The sequence below is a fragment of the Pagrus pagrus genome (genome assembly GCF_965226575.1).
Source record: "Pagrus pagrus genome assembly, contig: HAP1_SCAFFOLD_59, whole genome shotgun sequence".
Classification (NCBI taxonomy): domain Eukaryota; kingdom Metazoa; phylum Chordata; class Actinopteri; order Spariformes; family Sparidae; genus Pagrus; species Pagrus pagrus.
Window position 1 is genome coordinate 48,564 of NW_028175404.1, and position 21,569 is coordinate 70,132.

A 21,569-nucleotide genomic window follows, 5' to 3' on the forward strand; every position below is an offset into this window, starting at 1 on the left:
CATTGCGCCTTATGGGGGAGTTGCTGGAGTGCTTGTCGCTCGAGGGCTTCTACAGCCAAAAGTTTAAGTCGCACATCTGAAATAAGATGATCATATGAAAGCCAACAAGATTTCCTACATTTCTATGTATATATTGTCTATGTGAAGTAAAAGCTGTGGGACCCAAATCAAGCTGAAGAGAGTTTTTTCTAAAGTTTTTGCAGCTGCTCTCCACTCTAGCGATGATGTCACCCACTCTAGCTCACGCAATACACACCCATTATAAACCCAGAAGAGGAGCTAAAAATCCTTCAAACTAAAACTGTGATAATTTCAAAACCGTAAAAGATTTTCAAAAACTGAAAATCAAGTTCAATAGTTCAAGGTCTTGTGGATAGTTTAAAGTTGGAATGGTGTCTCTAGCTCAAAGTATGAGGGAGAAGAAGAGGTTGAAAGTGGATGAGTTTTGAGGAGAATTTGAGGATTTTCCCATTTGTTTCCATGTTAAATTTTTTTTTTAAAAAGCTGAATATTTGAAAAAGTTGAAAAGTTAAAAAGCTGAAAAGCACAAGGCTGAAAGAGCTTAAAAAGCTGAACATTTTGATAGTTGAACAGTTTCTATAGCTGAACGTATGCTGAAGTAGTAGCAGAATGAAATTTGAAAAAAAAACCATAAGGATGAATGGGAAAAAATTTTGGTTTTAGTTTTGAAAAAGCTGAATATTTGAAAAAGTTGAAAAGTTAAAAAGCTGAAAAGCACACAGCTGAAAGAGCATAAATAGCTGAACATTTTGATAGTTGAACGGTTTCTATAGCTGAAAGTATGCTGAAGTAGTAGCAGAGCGAAATTTGAGAAATTCCCCATAAGGATGAATGGGAAAAATTTGGCAGAAAAAGCTGAATATTTCAAAAAGTATGAAAGATAGAAAAATGAAAAATGACAGCAGTAATGTCCTTAATGAGCTGAACATTTTGATAGTTGAATGGTTTCTGTAGCACAAAATTTGAAGGAGTAGAAGAGAGCCGAAAAACGTACGGAAGAAGAATAATAATAACTAGAAAAATTGTATTTCCTGCGAAAATACAGTGTGAATGCTGACGGCTGAAGTGATTTTGCAAAATCTGCTGAATGTGCTGGAAAACACTTGCCTGATGCATAAAAAATGCATGAAACTATGAGAATGAATGGTCAAGAATTTGCATAAAAAGCTGATTTTTTCAAAAGCTGAAAAGGCAGAAAGGCTGAAAAGTAATAGGTTGAAAGAGCTTAAAAAGCTGAACAGTTTGATAGTTGAACGGTTTCTATAGCTGAACATAAAGCTGAATGTTTTGATAGTTGAACAGTTTCTCTAGCTGAACATGCAGCTGAAGATTTTGATAGTTGAATGGTTTCTATAGCTGAACATAAAGCTGAAAAGGGTGAAAAGCTGAAAGAGCTTGAAAAGCTGAACAGTTTGACAGCCAAACAATTTCTGTAGCTGCACATATGCTGGAGCAGTAGCAGAACCAAAGTTGAAAATGTCCCCATAAGAATGAATGGGAAAACACCTCCCAAACAGCTGCAGGTTTAGAAAAAAGTGTAATGGTTATGGCCAAAATATGTATACAGTGAGTAACAGGAGACATTGCTGAACCATGTGATGTGTTTTTTATTTCTGTAGAGTGAAAAATGAGGGCACAAGAGCGAGAGACAAAACCGGTACCGTCTGCTCCACTCCAGAAATTTAGGCTCAAAGTTAACACTGCGGCTTATGGGGGAGTTGCTGGAGTGCTTGTCGCTCGAGGGCTTCTACAGCCAAAAGTTTAAGTCCTACATCTGAAATAAGAACATCATCTGAAAGCCAACAAGATTTCCTACATTTATATGTATATACTGTCTATGTGAAGTAAAAGATGTGGGACCCAAATCAAGCTGAAGAGAGTTTTTTCTAAAGTTTTTACAGCTGCTCTCCACTCTAGCGATGATGTCACCCACTCTAGCTCACGCAATACACACCCATTATAAACCCAGAAGAGGAGCTAAAAATCCTTCAAACTAAAACTGTGATAATTTCAAAACCGTAAAAGATTTAAAAAAGCTGAATACATGCTAAATAGTTCAAGGTCTTGTAAATACTTTAAAGTTGGAATGGTGTCTCTAGCTCAAAGTATGACGGAGCAGAAGAGGTTGAAAGTGGAGGAGTTTTTGAAAAGGATTTGCAGATTTTCCCATTTGCTTCCATATTAATTTTTTTTCTGAAAAAGCTGAATATTTGAAAAAGCTGAAAAGCTAAAAAGCTGAAAAGTACAAGGCTGAAAGAGCATAAATAGCTGAACATTTTGATAGTTGAACGGTTTCTATAGCTGAACGTATGCTGAAGTAGTAGCAGAGCGAAATTTGAAAAAATCCCCATAAGGATGAATGGGGAAAATTTGGCAGAAAAAGCTGAATATTTCCAAAAGTATGAAAGATAGAAAAATGAAAAATAGAAGCAGTAATGTCCTTAACGAGCTGAACATTTTGATAGTTGAATGGTTTCTGTAGCACAAAATTTGAAGGAGAAGTAGCGAGCTGAAAAACGTACGGAAGAAGAATAATAACTTTAATAAATTCCAGAAGAACAATAGTGTGAATGCTTTGAAGCATTCACACTAATAAAAAGAGGCCCGGGGAAGAACAATAGTGGGCTGTGCTCCGCACAGCCCACTATGTACACCTCTGTACAGAGGTGTACATAGTGGGCTTTGCGGGGCACAACCCACTAACTAGAAAAATTGTATTTCCTGCGAAAATACAGTGTGAATGCTGACGGCTGAAGTGATTTTGCAAAATCTGCTGAATGTGCTGGAAAACACTTGCCTAATGCATAAAAAATGCATGAAACTGTGAGAATGAATGGACAAGAATTTGCAGAAAAAGCAGATTTTTTCAAAAACTGAAAAGGCAGAAAAGCTGAACATTTTGATAGTTGAGGAGTTTCTCGAGCTGAAGATGAAGCTGAATACTTGAAAAGGCTGAAAAGGTTAAAAAGCTGAACATTTTGATAGTTGAATGGTTTCTATAGCTGAACATAAAGCTGAATATTTGAAAAAGCTGAAAAAGTTGAAAAGCTGAAAGTAATAGGCTGAAAAGGTTGAAAAGCTGAACAGTTTGACAGCCAAACAGTTTCTGTAGCTGCACAGATGCTGGAGCAGTAGCAGAACCAAAGTTGAAAATGTCCCCATAAGAATGAATGGGAAAACACCTCCCAAACACCTGCAGGTTTAGAAAAAAGTGCAATGGTTATGGCCAAAATATGTATACAGTGAGTAACAGGAGACATTGCTGAACCATGTGATGTGTTTTTAATTTCTGTAGAGTGAAAAATGAGGGCACAAGAGCGAGAGACAAAACCGGTACCGTCTGCTCCACTCCAGAAATTTAGGCTCAAAATTAACATTGCGCCTTATGGGGGAGTTGCTGGAGTGCTTGTCGCTCGAGGGCTTCTACAGCCAAAAGTTTAAGTCGCACATCTGAAATAAGATGATCATATGAAAGCCAACAAGATTTCCTACATTTCTATGTATATATTGTCTATGTGAAGTAAAAGCTGTGGGACCCAAATCAAGCTGAAGAGAGTTTTTTCTAAAGTTTTTGCAGCTGCTCTCCACTCTAGCGATGATGTCACCCACTCTAGCTCACGCAATACACACCCATTATAAACCCAGAAGAGGAGCTAAAAATCCTTCAAACTAAAACTGTGATAATTTCAAAACCGTAAAAGATTTTCAAAAACTGAAAATCAAGTTCAATAGTTCAAGGTCTTGTGGATAGTTTAAAGTTGGAATGGTGTCTCTAGCTCAAAGTATGAGGGAGAAGAAGAGGTTGAAAGTGGATGAGTTTTGAGGAGAATTTGAGGATTTTCCCATTTGTTTCCATGTTAAATTTTTTTTTTAAAAAGCTGAATATTTGAAAAAGTTGAAAAGTTAAAAAGCTGAAAAGCACAAGGCTGAAAGAGCTTAAAAAGCTGAACATTTTGATAGTTGAACAGTTTCTATAGCTGAACGTATGCTGAAGTAGTAGCAGAATGAAATTTGAAAAAAAAACCATAAGGATGAATGGGAAAAAATTTTGGTTTTAGTTTTGAAAAAGCTGAATATTTGAAAAAGTTGAAAAGTTAAAAAGCTGAAAAGCACACAGCTGAAAGAGCATAAATAGCTGAACATTTTGATAGTTGAACGGTTTCTATAGCTGAAAGTATGCTGAAGTAGTAGCAGAGCGAAATTTGAGAAATTCCCCATAAGGATGAATGGGAAAAATTTGGCAGAAAAAGCTGAATATTTCAAAAAGTATGAAAGATAGAAAAATGAAAAATGACAGCAGTAATGTCCTTAATGAGCTGAACATTTTGATAGTTGAATGGTTTCTGTAGCACAAAATTTGAAGGAGTAGAAGAGAGCCGAAAAACGTACGGAAGAAGAATAATAATAACTAGAAAAATTGTATTTCCTGCGAAAATACAGTGTGAATGCTGACGGCTGAAGTGATTTTGCAAAATCTGCTGAATGTGCTGGAAAACACTTGCCTGATGCATAAAAAATGCATGAAACTATGAGAATGAATGGTCAAGAATTTGCATAAAAAGCTGATTTTTTCAAAAGCTGAAAAGGCAGAAAGGCTGAAAAGTAATAGGTTGAAAGAGCTTAAAAAGCTGAACAGTTTGATAGTTGAACGGTTTCTATAGCTGAACATAAAGCTGAATGTTTTGATAGTTGAACAGTTTCTCTAGCTGAACATGCAGCTGAAGATTTTGATAGTTGAATGGTTTCTATAGCTGAACATAAAGCTGAAAAGGGTGAAAAGCTGAAAGAGCTTGAAAAGCTGAACAGTTTGACAGCCAAACAATTTCTGTAGCTGCACATATGCTGGAGCAGTAGCAGAACCAAAGTTGAAAATGTCCCCATAAGAATGAATGGGAAAACACCTCCCAAACAGCTGCAGGTTTAGAAAAAAGTGTAATGGTTATGGCCAAAATATGTATACAGTGAGTAACAGGAGACATTGCTGAACCATGTGATGTGTTTTTTATTTCTGTAGAGTGAAAAATGAGGGCACAAGAGCGAGAGACAAAACCGGTACCGTCTGCTCCACTCCAGAAATTTAGGCTCAAAGTTAACACTGCGGCTTATGGGGGAGTTGCTGGAGTGCTTGTCGCTCGAGGGCTTCTACAGCCAAAAGTTTAAGTCCTACATCTGAAATAAGAACATCATCTGAAAGCCAACAAGATTTCCTACATTTATATGTATATACTGTCTATGTGAAGTAAAAGATGTGGGACCCAAATCAAGCTGAAGAGAGTTTTTTCTAAAGTTTTTACAGCTGCTCTCCACTCTAGCGATGATGTCACCCACTCTAGCTCACGCAATACACACCCATTATAAATCCAGAAGACGAGCTAAAAATCCTTCAAACTAAAACTGTGATAATTTCAAAACCATAAAAGATTTTCAAAAACTAAACACATGCCTAATAGTTCAAGGTCTTGTGACTATTTTAAAGTTGGAATGGTGTCTCTAGCTCAAAGTATGAGGGAGCAGAAGAGGTTTAAAGTGGATGAGTTTTGAGGAGGATTTGAAGATTTTCCCATTTGCTTCCATATTAAATTTTTTTTTGAAAAAGCTGAATATTTGAAAAAGTTGAAAAGCTAAAAAGCTGAAAAGAACAAGGCTGAAAGAGCTTAAAAAGCTGAACATTTTGATAGTTGAACGGTTTCTATAGCTGAACGTATGCTGAAGTAATAGCAGAATGAAATTTGAAAAAATCCCCATAAGGATGAATGGGAAAAAAATTTGGTTTTAGTTTTGAAAAAGCTGAATATTTGAAAAAGTTAAAAAGTTAAAAAGCTGAAAAGCACAAGGCTGAAAGAGCATAAATAGCTGAACATTTTGATAGTTGAACGGTTTCTATAGCTGAACGTATGCTGAAGTAGTAGCAGAATGAAATTTGAGAAATTCCCCATAAGGATGAATGGGAAAAATTTGGCAGAAAAAGCTGAATATTTCCAAAAGTATGAACGATAGAAAAAAGAAAAATGGAAGCCATCATGTCCTTAACGAGCTGCACATTTTGATAGTTGAATGGTTTCTGTAGCTCAAAATTTGTAGGAGGAGTAGCGAGCCAAAAAACGTACGGAAGAAGAAAAATAACTTTAACTAGAAAAATTGTATTTCCTGCGAAAATACAGTGTGAATGCTGATTGCTGAAGTGATTTTGCAAAATCTGCTGAATGTGCTGGAAAACACTTGCCTAATGCATAAAAAATGCATGAAACTATGAGAATGAATGGTCAAGAACTTGCAGAAAAAGCTGATTTTTTCAAAAGTTGAAAAGGCAGAAAGGCTGAAAAGTAATAGGTTGAAAGAGCTTAAAAAGCTGAACATTTTGATAGTTGAACAGTTTCTCTAGCTGTACATGAAGCTGAATATTTTGATAGTTGAACAGTTTCTCTAGCTGTACATGAAGCTGAATATTTGAAAAAGCTGAAAAGTACAAGGCTGAAAGAGCTTAAAAAGCTGAACAGTTTGATAGTTGAACGGTTTCTATAGCTGAATATGAAGCTGAATACTTGAAAAAGCTGAAATACAGAAAGCTGAATATTTAAAAAAGCGGAATACTTGAAAAAGCTGAAAAGGCAGAAAGGCTGAAAAGTAATAGGTTGAAAAAGCTTAAAAAGCTGAACAGTTTGATAGTTGAACGGTTTCTATAGCTGAACATGAAGCTGAATACTTGAAAAAGCTGTAGAGGCAGAAAGCTGAATATTTGAGAGCTTAAAAAGTTGAAAAGCTGAAAAGTACAAGGTTGAAAGAGCTTAAAAAGCTTAAGATTTTGATAGTTGAATGGTTTCTATGGCTGAACATAAAGCTGAATATTTGAAAAAGCTGAAAAGGTTGAAAAGCTGAACAGTTTGACAGCCAAACAGTTTCTGTAGCAGCACATATGCTGGAGCAGTAGCAGAATGAAATTTGAAAATGTCCCCATAAGAATGAATGGGAAAACACCTCCCAAACAGCTGCAGGTTTAGAAAAAAGTGTAATGGTTATGGCCAAAATATGTATACAGTGAGTAACAGGAGACATTGCTGAACCATGTGATGTATTTTTTATTTCTGTAGAGTGAAAAATGAGGGCACAAGAGCGAGAGACAAAACCGGTACCGTCTGCTCCACTCCAGAAATTTAGGCTCAAAGTTAACATTGCGGCTTATGGGGGAGTTGCTGGAGTGCTTGTCGCTCAAGGGCTTCTACAACCAAAAGTTTAAGTCCTACATCTGAAATAAGAACATCATCTGAAAGCCAACAAGATTTCCTACATTTCTATGTATATATTGTCTATGTGAAGTAAAAGCTGTGGGACCCAAATCAAGCTGAAGACAATTTTTTCTCAAGTCTTTCCAGCTGCTCTCCACTCTAGCGGTGATGTTCCGCACTCTAGCTCACGCAATACACACCCATTATAAACCCAGAAGAGGAGCTAAAAATCCTTAAAACTAAAACTGTGATCATTTCAAAACCGTAAAAGATTTTCAAAAACTGAAAAACAAGTTCAATAGTTCAAGGTCTTGTGAATAGTTTAAAGTTGGAATGGTGTCTCTAGCTCAAAGTATGAGGGAGCAGAAGAGGTTGAAAGTGGATGAGTTTTGAGGAGGATTTGAGGATTTTCCCATTTGTTTCCATGTTAAATTTGTTTTTGAAAAAGCTGAATATTTGAAAAAGTTGAAAAGCTAAAAAGCTGAAAAGCACAAGGCTGAAAGAGCTTAAAAAGCTGAACATTTTGATAGTTGAACGGTTTCTATAGCTGAACGTACGCTGAAGTAGTAGTAGAATGAAATTTGAAAAAATCCTCATAAGGATGAATGGGAAAAAATTTTGGTTTTAGTTTTGAAAAAGCTGAATATTTGAAAAAGTTGAAAAGCTGAAAAGCTGAAAAGCACAAGGCTGAAAGAGCATAAAGAGCTGAACATTTTGATAGTTGAACGGTTTCTATAGCTGAACGTATGCTGAAGTAGTAGCAGAGCGAAATTTGAAAAAATCCCCATAAGGATGAATGGGGAACATTTGGCAGAAAAAGCTGAATATTTCCAAAAGTATGAAAGATAGAAAAAAGAAAAATGGAAGCAAGACTGTCCTTAAAAAGCTGAACATTTTGATAGTTGAATGGTTTCTGTAGCACAAAATTTGTAGGAGTAGTAGCGAGCCAAAAAACGTACGGAAGAAGAATAAAAAGTTTAATAAATTCCAGAAGAACAATAGTGTGAATGCTTTGAAGCATTCACACTAACTAGAAAAATTGTATTTCCTGCGAAAATACAGTGTGAATGCTGATTGCTGAAGTGATTTTGCAAAATCTGCTGAATGTGCTAGAAAACACTTGCCTAACGCAAGCTATAGCTGAACATAAAGCTGAATATTTTGATAGTTGAATGGTTTCTATAGCTGAACATGAAGCTGAATGTTTTGATAGTTGAACAGTTTCTCTAGCTGAACATAAAGCTGAATGTTTTGATAGTTGAACGGTTTCTATAGCTGAACATAAAGCTGAATGTTTTGATAGTTGAATGGTTTCTATAGCTGAACATGAATCTGAATATTTTGATAGTTGAATGGTTTCTATAGCTGAACATAAAGCTGAATATTTTGATAGTTGAATGGTTTCTATAGCTGAACATTAAGCTGAATGTTTTGATAGTTGAATGGTTTCTATAGCTGAACATAAATCTGAATAATTTGATAGTTGAATGGTTTCTATAGCTGAACATAAAGCTGAATATTTGAAAAAGCTGAAAAGGTTGAAAAGGCTGAAAAGGTTGAAAAGCTGAAAGTAATAGGCTGAAAGAGCTTAAAAAGCTGAACAGTTTGACAGCCAAACAGTTTCTGTAGCTGCACATATGCTGGAGCAGTAGCAGAACCAAAGTTTAAAATGTCCCCATAAGAATGAATGGGAAAACACCTCCCAAACACCTGCAGGTTTAGAAAAAAGTGCAATGGTTATGGCCAAAATATGTATACAGTGAGTAACAGGAGACATTGCTGAACCATGTGATGTGTTTTTTATTTCTGTAGAGTGAAAAATGAGGGCACAACAGCGAGAGACAAAACCGGTACCGTCTGCTCCACTCCAGAAATTTAGGCTCAAAGTTAACATTGCGGCTTATGGGGGAGTTGCTGGAGTGCTTGTCGCTCGAGGGCTTCTACAGCCAAAAGTTTAAGTCGCACATCTGAAATAAGATGATCATATGAAAGCCAACAAGATTTCCTACATTTCTATGTATATATTGTCTATGTGAAGTAAAAGCTGTGGGACCCAAATCAAGCTGAAGAGAGTTTTTTCTAAAGTTTTTGCAGCTGCTCTCCACTCTAGCGGTGATGTTCCGCACTCTAGCTCACGCAATACACACCCATTATAAACCCAGAAGAGGAGCTAAAACTCCTTCAAACTAAAACTGTGATAATTTCAAAACCGTAAAAGATTTTCAAAAACTGAAAATCAAGTTCAATAGTTCAAGGTCTTGTGGATAGTTTAAAGTTGGAATGGTGTCTCTAGCTCAAAGTATGAGGGAGAAGAAGAGGTTGAAAGTGGATGAGTTTTGAGGAGGATTTGAGGATTTTCCCATTTGTTTCCATGTTAAATTTTTTTTTGAAAAAGCTGAATATTTGAAAAAGTTGAAAAGCTAAAAAGCTGAAAAGAACAAGGCTGAAAGAGCTTAAAAAGCTGAACATTTTGATAGTTGAACGGTTTCTATAGCTGAACGTATGCTGAAGTAGTAGCAGAATGAAATTTGAAAAAATCCCCATAAGGATGAATGGGAAAAAATTTTGGTTTTAGTTTTGAAAAAGCTGAATATTTGAAAAAGTTGAAAAGCTAAAAAGCTGAAAAGAACAAGGCTGAAAGAGCATAAATAGCTGAACATTTTGATAGTTGAACGGTTTCTATAGCTGAACGTATGCTGAAGTAGTAGCAGAGCGAAATTTGAGAAATTCCCCATAAGGATGAATGGGAAAAATGTTGCAGAAAAAGCTGAATATTTCCAAAAGTATGAAAGATAGAAAAAAGAAAAATGGAAGCAAGAATGTGCTTAAAAAGCTGAACATTTTGATAGTTGAATGGTTTCTGTAGCTCAAAATTTGAAGGAGTAGATAGGTGCTCAAAAACGTACGGAAGAAGAATAATAATAATAATAACTTTAATAAATTCCGGAAGAACAATAGTGTGAATGCTTTGGAGCATTCACACTAATAAAAAGAGGCCCGGGGAATAACAATAGTGGGCTGTGCTCCGCACAGCCCACTATGTACACCTCTGTACAGAGGTGTACATAGTGGGCTTTGCGGGGCACAGCCCACTAACTAGACAATTTCCCGTTGGGAAATCGCGAGAGTGGGCTGTGCTCTGTGCAAATTCGCACCCCACGTACGTTGAGAACTTTCATATTTACATTATATTATATCCAGGCTGAAAGAGCTTAAAAAGCCGAACATTTTGATAGTTGAACGGTTTCTGTAGCTGAACGTATGATGAAGCAGTCGCAGGATGAAATTTGAAAATGTCCCCATAAGGAGTGTGTGTGTCTGTCTGTGTGTGCATGTGTGTGTGTGTGTGTGTGTGTGTGTGTGTGTCTCTGTCTATCTGTCTGTCTCTGTGTGTGTGTGTCTGTCTGTGTGTCTGTCTGTGTGTCTCTCTCTCTGTCTCTCTGTGTGTGTGTGTGGGGGAGACTCAGTGATGTTCTGCATTGTAGCTCACGCAATACACACCCATTATAAAGTCCTGAGTTTTTCCAAAATCACTCACGATCGTTAGAGGGTCAGGGTTCAAAAACGAAACATCGTAGGAAAAAAGTTCAAATACAACTCAAATAGACAAGACTCGTGCCTACATTTTAAAGTTTGAATGGTGTTTCTAGGTGAAAGTAGGCCAGAGCAGGAGATGTTTGAAAAAGACGCAGACTTTTGACCTCGTCCCATTCATTCTTATGGGAAACAGTTTTTTGCGTCTTACGACGCGAAAAATTAATATTCTGGAAAACTGAATAATAGCATACCGAGTCAGAGCGAGCCGCACGTTTTGATATATTTTTTGTTTGCGTGCGCTCAATGGTGCGGGACGAGTTAAGTGCCGAAATATGGCAAAGGGGTGTAGTAATACCAACATCTGCAGGCCCTGTTCGGCTTGGTTGCCGCGGTGATGGTTGTCGTTAACCCCTAGCAACCACCTGGGACAGCTGATTTGAGAGTGACTTTTGCCCCAAATCTAGACCTCTAACTAGTGCTATATCTTCAAAACCAAACATGATATTGGAAAATTTTCTTCACCATCAAGCCAGGAAGGCCTTAAAGAACACAGCCATTATTTTTGGTGGTCCTAGCTTCTGAAATGTGGTAATAGGAGCGAGTTAAAAACAGGGGCAGTTTGGAAAATCCTCGAAAATCCTCCTCCAGATTAACATTGGGGTAAATGGAGCAGTTGAGAGCTACTCTTGTCGGTTGGAGGCAGATAAATCAAAAACCGTAAATCCTACCAATAAAGTGGACACATTGGGAGAAAGAGGACAAGTGTGGCTACAACTTGGTGAAAAAATCACTCTTCTACTGTGTAATTTGTGGCTGGGGTCGTCAGAGAAAGAGAAAAGTTGTGAGAGTTTTTCTGAGTCTCCCCCCACTCTGGCAGTTGGCTCTGCACGAACATTCCGCAATACACACCCATTATAAAGTCCTGAATTTTTCCAAAATCACTCACCATCTTTCAAAGGTCAGAGTTCAAAAACGAAGCATCATGGGAAAAAACTTCAAATACAACTTAAATAGACAAGACCTGTGGCTACATTTTAAAGTTTGAATGGTGTTTCTAGGTCAACGTAGGCCCGAGCAGGAGATGTTTGAAAAACGTTGAAGATTTGCGATCTTTTTTTTCCTCGTCCCATTCATTCTTATGGGAAATTTTTCGCAGTTTTTCGCGTCTTACGACGCGAAAAATTAATATTCTGGAGAGAAAAGTAATAGCACACCGAGTCTGATCGAGGCGCACGTTTTGATATATTTTTTGTTTGTGTGCGCTCAAAGCTGCGGGGCAAGTTAACCGTCAAAAAAAGGGCGGAAGAAGAATAATAAAAAGAGGCCCGGGGAATAACAGTAGTGGGCTGTGCTCCGCACAGCCCACTATGTACACCTCTGTACAGAGGTGTACATAGTGGGCTTTGCGGGGCACAACCCACTAACTAGACAATTTCCCGTTGGGAAATCGCGAGAGTGGGCTGTGCTCTGTGCAAATTCGCACCCCACGTACGTTGAGAACTTTCATATTTACATTATATTACATCTAGGTTGAAAGAGCTTAAAAAGCCGAACATTTTGATAGTTGAACGGTTTCTGTAGCTGAACGTATGATGAAGCAGTCGCAGGATGAAATTTGAAAATGTCCCCATAAGGAGTGTGTGTGTCTGTCTGTGTGTGCGTGTGTGTGTGTGTCTGTCTGTGTGTGTGTCTCTCTCTCTGTCTCTCTCTCTGTGTGTGTGTGGGGGAGACTCAGTGATGTTCTGCATTCTAGCTCACGCAATACACACCCATTATAAAGTCCTGACTTTTTCCAAAATCACTCACCATCATTAGAGGGTCAGGGTTCAAAAACGAAACATCGTAGAAAAAAAGTTCAAATGCAACTCAAATAGACAAGACCCGTGCCTACATTTTAAAGTTTGAATGGTGTTTCTAGGTGAAAGTAGACCAGAGCAGGAGATGTTTGAAAAAGAGGCAGATTTGCGAGTTCTTTTGACCTCATCCCATTCATTCTGATGGGAAACAGTTTTTCGCGTCTTACGACGCGAAAAATTAATATTCTGGAAAACTGAATAATAGCATACCGAGTCAGAGCGAGCCGCACGTTTTGATATATTTTTTGTGTGTGTGCGCTCAACGGTGCGGGACGAGTTAAGTGCCGAAATATGGCAAAGGGGTGTAGTAATACCAGCATCTGCAGGCCCAGTTCGGCTTGGTTGCCGCGGTGATGGTTGTCGTTAACCCCTAGCAACCACCTGGGACAGCTGATTTGAGAGTGACTTTTGCCCCAAATCTAGACCTCAAACTAGTGCTATATCTTCAAAACCAAACATGATATTGGAAAATTTTCTTCACCATCAAGCCAGGGAGGCTTTAAAGAACACAGCCATTATTTTTTGTGGTCCTAGCTTCTGAAATGTGGTAATAGGAGCGAGTTAAAAACAGGGGCAGTTTGGAAAATCCTCGAAAATCCTCCTCCAGATTAACATTGGGGTAAATGGAGCAGTTGAGAGCTACTCTTGTCGGTTGGAGGCAGATAAATCAAAAACCGTAAATCCTACCAATAAAGTGGACACATTGGGAGAAAGAGGACAAGTGTGGCTACAACTTGATGAAAAAATCACTTTTCTACTGTGTAATTTGTGGCTGTGGTCGTCAGAGAAAGAGAAAAGTTGTGAGAGTTTTTCTGAGTCTCCCCCCACTCTGGCAGTTGGCTCTGCACGAACATTCCGCAATACACACCCATTATAAAGTCCTGAATTTTTCCAAAATCACTCACCATCTTTCAAGGGTCAGAGTTCAAAAACGAAACATTGTGCGAAAAAACTTCAAATACAACTCAGATAGACAAGACCCGTGCCGACGTTTTAAAGTTTGAATGGTGTTTCTAGGTCAAAGTAGGCCCGAGCAGGAGATGTTTGAAAAAAGTTGGAGATTTCCGAGTTTTTTTTTCCTCTTCCCATTCATTCTTATGGGAAATTTTTCGCAGTTTTTCGCGTCTTACGACGCGAAAAATTAATATTCTGGAAATCTGAATGATAGCAGCAATCTCCCGATCGAGGCGCACGTTTTGATATATTTTTTGTTTGTGTGCGCTCAAAACTGCGGGGCAAGTTAACCGCCGAAAAACGGGAGGAAGAATAATAATAACTAGACAATTTCCCGTTGGGAAATCGCGAGAGTGGGCTGTGCTCTGTGCAAATTCGCACCCCACGTACGTTGAGAACTTTCATATCTACCTTTTCAGTAGTTTAGGCTGAAAGAGCTTAAAAAGCCGAACATTTTGATAGTTGAACGGTTTCTGTAGCTGAACGTATGATGAAGCAGTCGCAGGATGAAATTTGAAAATGTCCCCATAAGGAGTGTGTGTGTCTGTCTGTGTGTGCGTGTGTGTGTGTGTGTCTCTGTCTATCTGTCTGTCTCTGTGTGTGTGTGTCCGTCTGTGTGTCTCTCTCTCTGTCTCTCTCTCTGTGTTTGTGGGGGAGACTCAGTGATGTTCTGCATTCTAGCTCACGCAATACACACCCATTATAAAGTCCTGAGTTTTTCCAAAATCACTCACCATCGTTAGAGGGTCAGGGTTCAAAAACGAAACATCGTAGAAAAAAAGTTCAAATGCAACTCAAATAGACAAGACCCGTGCCTACATTTTAAAGTTTGAATGGTGTTTCTAGGTGGAAGTAGGCCAGAGCAGGAGATGTTTGAAAAAGACGCAGATTTGCGAGTTCTTTTGACCTCGTCCCATTCATTCTAATGGGAAACAGTTTTTCGCGTCTCACGACGCGAAAAATTAATATTCTGGAAAACTGAATAATAGCATACCGAGTCCGACCGAGGCGCACGTTTTGATATATTTTTTGTTTGTGTGCGCTCAACGGTGCGGGACGAGTTAAGTACCGAAATATGGCAAGGGGGTGTAGTAATACAAACACTAGACAATTTCCCGTTGGGAAATCGCGAGAGTGGGCTGTGCTCTGTGCAAATTCGCACCCCACGTACGTTGAGAACTTTCATATTTACATTATATTATATCTAGGCTGAAAGAGCTTAAAAAGCCGAACATTTTGATAGTTGAACGGTTTCTGTAGCTGAACGTATGATGAAGCAGTCGCAGGATGAAATTTGAAAATGTCCCCATAAGGAGTGTCTGTGTCTGTCTGTGTGTGCGTGTGTGTGTGTGTGTCTCTGTCTATCTGTCTGTCTCTGTGTGTGTGTCCGTGTCTATCTGTCTGTCTCTGTGTGTGTGTCCGTGTGTGTCTGTCTGTGTGTCTGTGTGTCTCTCTCTCTGTCTCTCTCTCTGTGTGTGTGGGGGAGACTCAGTGATGTTCTGCATTCTAGCTCACGCAATACACACCCATTATAAAGTCCTGAGTTTTTCCAAAATCACTCACCATCATTAGAGGGTCAGGGTTCAAAAATGAAACATCGTAGGAAAAAAGTTCAAATACAACTCAAATAGACAAGACCTGTGCCTACATCTTAAAGTTTGAATGGTGTTTCTAGGTGGAAGTAGGCCAGAGCAGGAGATGTTTGAAAAAGAGGCAGATTTGCGAGTTCTTTTGACCTCGTCCCATTCATTCTGATGGGAAACAGTTTTTCGCGTCTTACGACGCGAAAAATTAATATTCTGGAAAACTGAATAATAGCATACCGAGTCCGACCGAGGCGCACGTTTTGATATATTTTTTGTTTGTGTGCGCTCAACGGTGTGGGACGAGTTAAGTGCCGAAATCAGGCAAGGGGGTGTAGTAATACAAACACTAGACAATTTCCCGTTGGGAAATCGCGAGAGTGGGCTGTGCTCTGTGCAAATTCGCACCCCACGTACGTTGAGAACTTTTAGATCTACCTTTTAAGTTTGAATAGTGTGTCTAGGTCAAACTATGCCAGAGAGGTCGATTTTTGAAAAACAGTTTCATTTTTTTCATTGTCAATGAGAAATGAGGATTGACAATGCTATGATACTATACTACACTACACTACAATGCAATGCTACAATGTATTCATTTCACCACCTACCATTCATTCTCAGCATCTTCATCTATGGTGTTTGTTACAAACTAAAGCTAAACATGGAACATAATTAATAATTCAACAGGCATACACCATCATTTTGTAACAGAGATAACGTTTATTTTTCTTAAAAACAAAAAACAAAACAAAACAAAAAAAGCAGGTGGCTTTCTTCCTGGAGTGAAAAAAAGTCAAAGTTGAAAAACTCTTACTTCCCTTATTGTTGCTGCAGTCCTCTGGAGGTCTTCTTCCCACCGTCTGTATAAATGTTGCCAGATTTAAAAGACATAAATTAGTTACAGGTTTCAAAAGAGTGAAGTGAAAGTTGAGAATTTAATGAAATCTTACTTCCCTTATTGTTGTTGCAGTCCTCTGGAGGTCTTCTTCCCACCGTCTGTATAAATGTTGCCAGATTTAAAAGACATAAATTAGTTACAGATTTCAAAGACTGAAGTGAAAGTTGAGAATTTAACGAAATTTTACTTCCCTTATTGTTGCTGCAGTCCTCTGGAGGTCTTCTTCCTGCCGTCTGTAAATGTCAGATTTCAAAGACAAATTGGTTACAGGTTTCAAAGACTGAAGTGAAAGTTGAGAATATAACAAAATTTTACTTCCCTTATTGTTGCTGCAGTCCTCTGGCGGTCTTCTTCCTGCTGTCTGTAAATGTCAGATTTAAAACACAAATTGGTTACAGGTTTCAAAGACTGAAGTGAAAGTTGAGAATTTAACGAAATTTTACTTCCCTTATTGTTGCTGCAGTCCTCTGGAGGTCTTCTTCCTGCCGTCTGTAAATGTCAGATTTCAAAGACAAATTGGTTACAGGTTTCAAAGACTGAAGTGAAAGTTGAGAATATAACGAAATTTTACTTCCCTTATTGTTGCTGCAGTCCTCTGGCGGTCTTCTTCCTGCTGTCTGTAAATGTCAGATTTAAAACACAAATTGGTTACAGGTTTCAAAGACTGAAGCGAAAGTTGAGAATTTAACGAAATCTTACTTCCCTTATTGGTGCTGCAGTCTTCTGAAGGTCTTCTTCCTGCTGTCTGTATAATATGTTGTCAGATTTAAAAGACATAAATTGGTTACAAATTTCAAAGACTGAAGTGAAAGATGAGAATTTAACTAAATCTTACTTCCCTTATTTTCTCCTGGGTTGTTGTCGTCGCTGGAGAGAGATCTGCTGAAGTCCTCTGGGGGTCTTTCTCACTGGATCATCCTAGAAAGACAATGACATCATCATTGAGTTAAAATCACTCAATGCAAGTGAATCACTCAAAAAAAAAAAAAAAAAAAAAAAGACACTTACCTTGTGATGGACCTGGTTTGACATGCAGCTTGGTCTGCATCTCAGCTGGATGTTCAGCTTCCTCCCTGCAACGATGAATAGTGACAACAACCCAGCAGAAAAAGAAAAAAAAAAAAAGGAAAAAAAAGAAAATACAGTAAAAAAAAAAAAAATACAATAAAAACACAATTACATTACATGATAGATGCATGATTAAAAATAAAATTAGATTACATGATACATGCATGATTAAAAATACAATTACATTACATGATACATGCATGATTAAAAATACATAATTACATGATAACTTTTGTGACCTCATGAGAAGAATTTGCTGACCCCATTCTAAAATGAACAAATACACAAATATATAAATAAAGACATTTACATTTCCACAAGATTAAACCATTTCCAGCCAAGACATGCCACTGTAACAACATACATGTGAAAAACAATTACATGACAAAATGCACAAAGACTAAACGAGTAAATCCTGAAATAAATTACAGCATGATTTAACAATGATAATTAGCTCAATAAATCACAAATCACTTGGCTCAATAAATCACAATGATAATTAGCTCAATAAATCAATTAGCTCAATAAATAACCAAATCACAGACTCCAGATACACTGTAAAACGTGGCACGACAGGTCTTGGACAGAACAGCTGGAGAGGCTATTAGTCAGTCAAAACACAATAAACTGGACTGTGGTAACTGTAATACGTTTGGAGAACACCTGATTGAAGACATTTATCGGGATGTGAAATATAAATGTGGTCAATCAGTGTGTTCTTTTCGGTTGTCGAATTTGCTACTAATTGAGTGTACCCTCTGGACTGAAACAAATCTCGGATACTCTTTGTCCCTTTTGAAAGGAGGTCCTCGTTAAAATCGCCACAAACAACGATGGGCTGCTGACCTGACATTTCCAATGAGTCCAAGAGCTTTTCCAAGTTTGGGAGAAAGATTCCCAGTTGAAAACTTGGCGGTTTGTACACAGTCGCTATTAGCGCTTTGACCGGAGCCTCAATTTTGACGACAACAAACTCCAAATCAGTGACGTTTTGCATGTACCTGCGAGGCTCTGCTTGAACAGTGTCTCTACAGTACATCGCAACTCCACCTCCCTCTTTTTTGGCCATGTTCACACAGGTGTTGTAAGACAGCCGCCTGCTACGCGTGAACACGGCGTACCCCTCCAATTGAAAATTGTCAGCTACAGAGGAGCCCGACAAGTGTGTCTCTGTTAGGCAAAGCACATCTGCTTGTCGGAGCTCGTGATGCGATTTCAGGTCCACCATGTGACATGGCAGACCCTGCGTGTTGTGGTGGACGATTGTCAAAACCTTTGGAGTTTGTTTTACAGATTTCAACAGCGTCAACAATGGTCGACAGCTTTGGAAAGATGCTTGAGGCATACTTTCCAGAGCCGTCTTGATCTTGGGGTCAGCGTAAATTTTTTTCTCATCAAAGTCAAGGATGGTGAGACCTTGAAGCGACGTTGTGCGGCTGAGAGCGACGTAGGCCATACCGGGCTCAAAAACACGCTTCAGACACACAACGGCCGACGGCATGGTCATTCCTTGAACTTTGTGGGTCGTACACGCGAAAGCTAATTTGAGGGGGAACTGGCGACGAACAACCCCCTTTCTATTACTTAGGTGCTCCTCAGATCTTTCTATGTACACCGAGTTATCTGAGGGACCTAACATTTTTTTGCGGAATCTCTGTCCTGCTGTAGGATTGTCCAGCAGGAGTCCAATCATCTTCACGCCTTGTGGTTCTTCGAATACAATGTTCGAAATGGTTCCAAATGTACCGTTCACGAGGCCGTCCTCCACATCTAAATTTCGGATCAACATAACGCGTACTCCTTGAGCAGCCATTATGTTGTCGGGCAAGTCTCGCCTGTGTCCTTTAATTTGCCCAGACACAAACGTCATGCAGCCAGTTCTGGGGTCTTTTCGAAAATCACGAGCTGCAATGGCAGTCGCGTTCTCGTAGGAGGCGTTTACGATGTCGGCGTTGTGACGGTCTACTTCTTTGTTTGTGGCGTAGATGTGTAGACCCTGTGCCGTGCAATGCTGACTATCAGCCACCGCCTGTGTAAGCAAGAGCCTGTCTTCATCTAACAAAGGATCTTGCTTTTGCTTCACCCTGAGACGGTTCAAGAGTTCAGCAAAAGCTCGATCGTCTTTCTGTCGCATGATCTCTGTCAGGGTGACCATTTTGAAGTGATCCTTCCAGAGATCAAACTCGGTCTCCTCGTACACACACAGCGGCTTGGCTTTACCAAGCGGCGGCAGTTGATAAAAGTCACCTACGGCCAGGACAGACATGCCTCCGAACGGCTTCCGATTACCCCTGATCTGCTGAAATCGCCAATGCACGTAGGCAAATAGCTCTTTAGAGACCATGGATATCTCGTCGATGATGAGAATCTCAGCGTTCGCCAGCGTTGCTCTGACCTCGTCCAGTGCATTTCCGAGACCTTGATAAGGTGGCTTCAAGGACCTTGGCAATTTAAGAATAGAGTGCAACGTGTTGCCTGATATGTTAAATGCCGCTGTACCCGTGAATGCGGTCAGCAGCACTGCCGGTTGGGACATGTCTGCGTCGTCCCGAAATCTCGGGAGCTCACGCAGAACTCTCGTTGCCTCGTGGTGAATGCACTTGATCACATGCGATTTGCCACATCCAGCCCCTCCCGATAGGAAGTAATAAAACGGTTCTGGATTGTGGCCCCAGACTAGGTCAAAGCACCACTGTCGAACGCTGTAGAAAACGGAAGCCTGAGTTTCGTTCAGACTTTGGTACATTTTCCTAACAAAGTCTGGACTCAACTCTGGAGCATCTATTCTAGGCATAGAGCTCCCCTTATCCTTTCTAGTGCCAAATTCCGGGACGTCTTCGCCGTTTTCGTCCTGATCGCGAGGTTCAAGTTCCGCCATGCACTCCAGCCTGTCTACTTCGACTTCGGGCGCAAAAGAGTTCCACGCATTCACGAGAGGACCGCACACCTCAAGCTGTTCAAACGCAGCGTCCATGCTTTTCCCCTGGCCCTCGTAGCGTTTTTTGTTGCGCCCCACAATTTGCTCTACTGTCATCCCCCACTTCTCGCCACACTTGTAAAACTGTTCGTAAGTGGGGTACGCGTTATCTGTCAGATCGGCGTCGGATCGATGTGGCAGATAAAGTTTCAGCAGTCGTCTGTAAAACTTTTCTGGATTTTTTTCCTCAGAGAAGCGCGTGAATCTAATGATCGCCGGTTTTCCCACGGTTCTCTTTTGGATATATCCCTGATCGTTTAACAGCGAAATGGCGTTCGGACTTTCCTTTTGATGGCCGTAGAGTACCCTGTACTCTGACACAAACTCGGCCAGGCACATGCCTTCAAACTCTCGATCGCGAGGTCTGTTGATGTATTTCTCAGGCAACCCCGACATCCATACGTCCTCCGATTGCGGGTCCATTTTTTCCAGTCTACCCATGGGGTGACTCATTCTCACGCCGTCCTCGTCGGTCCGAATGAAGGCCACGGATCGGGAGCACTTCTTGAGGCGTAAGCTGCAGGTACGGGCTACGGCCTCTTGAGCGCTGACCTCTCTGTGTTTAGAGTAGGCCTGCATAATTTGTTTCATTTCGTCGCGCTCGTTAACGTCAGATTGCTTAACATCTTTGATGACGTTCTTAAGGAATTCCGTCATCTCGTGCTCCGGTTTTGTTACGTACGACATCATGTACATGATGCAGCTATAATCGTCTATGACGTACTGGATGTCCATATTTGCGTTCCACGCCCTAAGCAAATCGGGATTGTAGGCATTAACCCAACAATCATTTGGATGGCGCCTCAGCATCACGACGTGACTGTTTGCCAGGCACTCTGCGGCGTCGACGTATTCTTCGTGAGTCAAGTTGCACCGGCAAAGCAAGTCTGTCAAACTGCTGAACGAAGCGGCCGGATCCATAAGCAGATCTCTAAGTGGTTGGAGCGTTTGTTTAGCCAATTTTTGTTGGTCTGCGAGGGCCTTTTTCTGCTCCGCTATTTCTGCTTCGAAGTCTGCATCATCTTGATCTTCTTTTTGGTGGCAATTAATAGTGGGGGGCCTGGTGATGAACGTTTTATCCATCGGTAGTTTTGGAAAGCCGAACCTGCAGGCTACATTACCCTTCTTACAGGACTTTGAATGTTTCCTGCTGTGCACCTGAACCTCTGACACTGTTTTGTGGAGTTCCGGATCTGCGTCAGGGTCGGGCATTTTGCAACTAATATAACGATCTATAAATTCCCTGATCTCTCTATCGGAGGCGTCTTCGAATTTAGGCGAATCTTTTATCCAAATAAGCATGTGGATGTGCGGGCTTCCCCTGGCTTGGAACTCGACGCGATAAAAATAATCATCTACTTCCCCGAGCGGTTGTGCGGGAGAGAGGATGAGGTTTGTCATGAGAGCTTCGACTCTCTTTTCAAACATGCGCATTACTGTGACGGGGTTACT

At 39.9% G+C, this 21,569-nt stretch overlaps 1 protein-coding gene across 1 annotated transcript; it reads right to left on the reverse strand.

The window, feature by feature from the left end:
- Nucleotides 1-15,561: 15,561 nt before the first annotated feature.
- On the reverse strand, nucleotides 15,562-21,354 carry LOC311253874 (uncharacterized protein). The gene is made up of 2 exons (XM_084384341.1): nucleotides 17,081-21,354; nucleotides 15,562-16,990 (listed from the first exon to the last, which is right to left on the reverse strand). The coding sequence occupies exon 1, from the start codon at nucleotides 21,327-21,329 to the stop codon at nucleotides 17,745-17,747; it is 3,585 nt and encodes a 1,194-aa protein (XP_084240467.1). The 5' UTR covers nucleotides 21,330-21,354; the 3' UTR covers nucleotides 15,562-16,990; nucleotides 17,081-17,744.
- Nucleotides 21,355-21,569: the final 215 nt, after the last annotated feature.

Coding starts and splice junctions, on each gene's coding strand:
- LOC311253874 (XM_084384341.1), bottom strand. CDS start 21,329: ATGCCCGACCCTGACGCAGATCCGGAACTCCACAAAACAGTGTCAGAG.